Source organism: Myotis davidii, unplaced genomic scaffold (genome assembly GCF_000327345.1).
Source record: "Myotis davidii unplaced genomic scaffold, ASM32734v1 scaffold164, whole genome shotgun sequence".
NCBI classification, from domain to species: Eukaryota; Metazoa; Chordata; class Mammalia; order Chiroptera; family Vespertilionidae; genus Myotis; species Myotis davidii.
Genome location: NW_006296417.1, coordinates 3,555,210 through 3,557,037, shown reverse-complemented (window position 1 = coordinate 3,557,037; position 1,828 = coordinate 3,555,210). Strand labels below are relative to the sequence as shown.

The 1,828-nt window shown below is 56.0% G+C and overlaps 1 protein-coding gene across 1 annotated transcript in view; it reads right to left on the bottom strand.

Moving 5' to 3' along the window:
- SLCO3A1 (solute carrier organic anion transporter family member 3A1) overlaps positions 1–1,828 on the bottom strand; it is a 157,680-nt gene that overhangs the window by 24,136 nt on the left and 131,716 nt on the right. The window contains exons 10-11 of the mRNA XM_015569118.1: positions 1,611–1,786; positions 363–427 (exon numbers count right to left, since the gene is read on the bottom strand). Coding sequence (XP_015424604.1) covers positions 363–427; positions 1,611–1,786 — 241 coding nt within the window. The remainder of the gene's footprint in view (positions 1–362; positions 428–1,610; positions 1,787–1,828) is intronic.

Sequence of the window (1,828 nt, the reverse complement as noted above, 5' to 3'; positions counted from 1 at the left end):
CCCGCCCCCACCCTCCTAGCCAGCAGCCCCACAAGTGAAGCATGTCACAGGATGCTCGCGTTGCTCTAGGAAGGTGCCAAATGACACCATCACTTTCCCCCACTTTGGTGCCATCACTTCTTCCTCCTCATGCCCAGGAGAAATCAGAGTTGACGTGAATGAAAACTTTGCCACTTCCCGATTGAGGTCTAAACCCTGGGCAAAATGCATACTTCAAGTTATAAGATCTCTAACATTTCTATAATGAAACATCATAAAAAAAAAAAAAAGACAAATTCAAGCAACGGGACCATTTCACTGATACCCACTCACCGGGGCCGCAGCATCCGACGCGTTATTGGGGGAATAAGGAGGGTACGTACCCAGCAAGCGGAGGAGCAGGAAGAGGACTCCCAGCGCGTACGACTTGAGCTCAGGGCTGACTGTCCTACGTGCGCAGCGACCAGGAGGCAAGAGAGAGATTATCATCACTCCACACAGTGGTTCTCAACCTTCCTCATGCCGCGACCCTTTCATACAGCTCCTCATGCTGTGGTGGCCCCCAACCATAACATTATTTTCGTTGCTACTTCATCACTGTCATGTTGCTGCTGTTATGAATCGTCATGTCAATATCTGATATGCAGGACGTATTTTCATTGTGACAAATTGAACATAATTAAAGCATATTGATTAATCACAAAAACAATACTTAATTATCTATGTGTTTTCCGATGGTCTTAGGCGACCCCTGTGAAAGGGTCGTTTGACCACCAAAGGGGTCGCGACCCACAGGTTGAGAACCGCTGCTCCACGGTAATTAACAGGCCCGGAGCCATGCGCTGGGCCCAGCAGCGCCCTTCCTGGGAAAGTTATCTGGGTTTTTCCCTCCACTTCCCCTGCCTCGAGTCTGGAAAATAATGGTAACTGCAGTGACAAGGTAAGTTTTTAATAAGCGGAGCTCATCTTGTCATGAAGACAGAATGCAAATCAGGCCCCTCAGGCTGCACTGGACGGCACCTCGCGGTGGCCAGGACAGGGAAGCATCTCGGGGTGACGGGCCCCACGTACCCGGGAACATCCCCTGGGAAGACATGTGCCTGTGGCTCAGGCCAGAACCACGGCACCGGGGTCACTCTCGGGCCCCTTTGGAGAAATCGACGGGACTAGCACGCCTTGGCCGGGCGGCCCAGTGCGGTTAATCCAACTCCCTCCAGTTTCCGTACCTGCCCCCCCCGCCCCCCCCCAGGAAAGGCACCCGACAGCGTCACGCTTCCTCTTTGTGGCCAGTCCCCACCTCCCTGGCTTGGCCCCCCAGAACTGTCCCTGGAAAGATCTCTCACTTTCTGAACCTCCGAGTGCTGTTCTCTGGGGAAACCACTCTGTACCATTTCAACGAGGAGCTCGCAGGCCCGCTCTCTGCGGAATGTGCATGGCACAACCCAAGCTCTTCACGCTGGGACCGGCTCCTGGGTCCTAGTTTTGCACATTCATTTGTGGGGACTGATTCTCTCCCGTGGGCCCTGCTTCTACGCGTGGTGTGAGGCCAGTGGGACTGATTCCCAGCAGCCTCGGGCCGGGCGGGGAGGGGAGTGAGGCGGGTCACAGGCCCGGGGGCCTTACCAGCTCACCTGATGAGGATGATGACCGAGGGCGTCTGGGCCATCGCCCCGATCATGCTGCAGACACACATCACGCACAGGAAGGTGAGGAAGGCCTCTTGGCAGCCGGGGCTGGGGCACTTGCCGGGGACCACGGTGGCGTTCTCAGGCGGGCCGGTCGTCAGGCACGCACAGCCCGTGAGATTCTGAAAGGAAGCAGCCAGCCCTTCTCAGTGGCACCGCCAGCG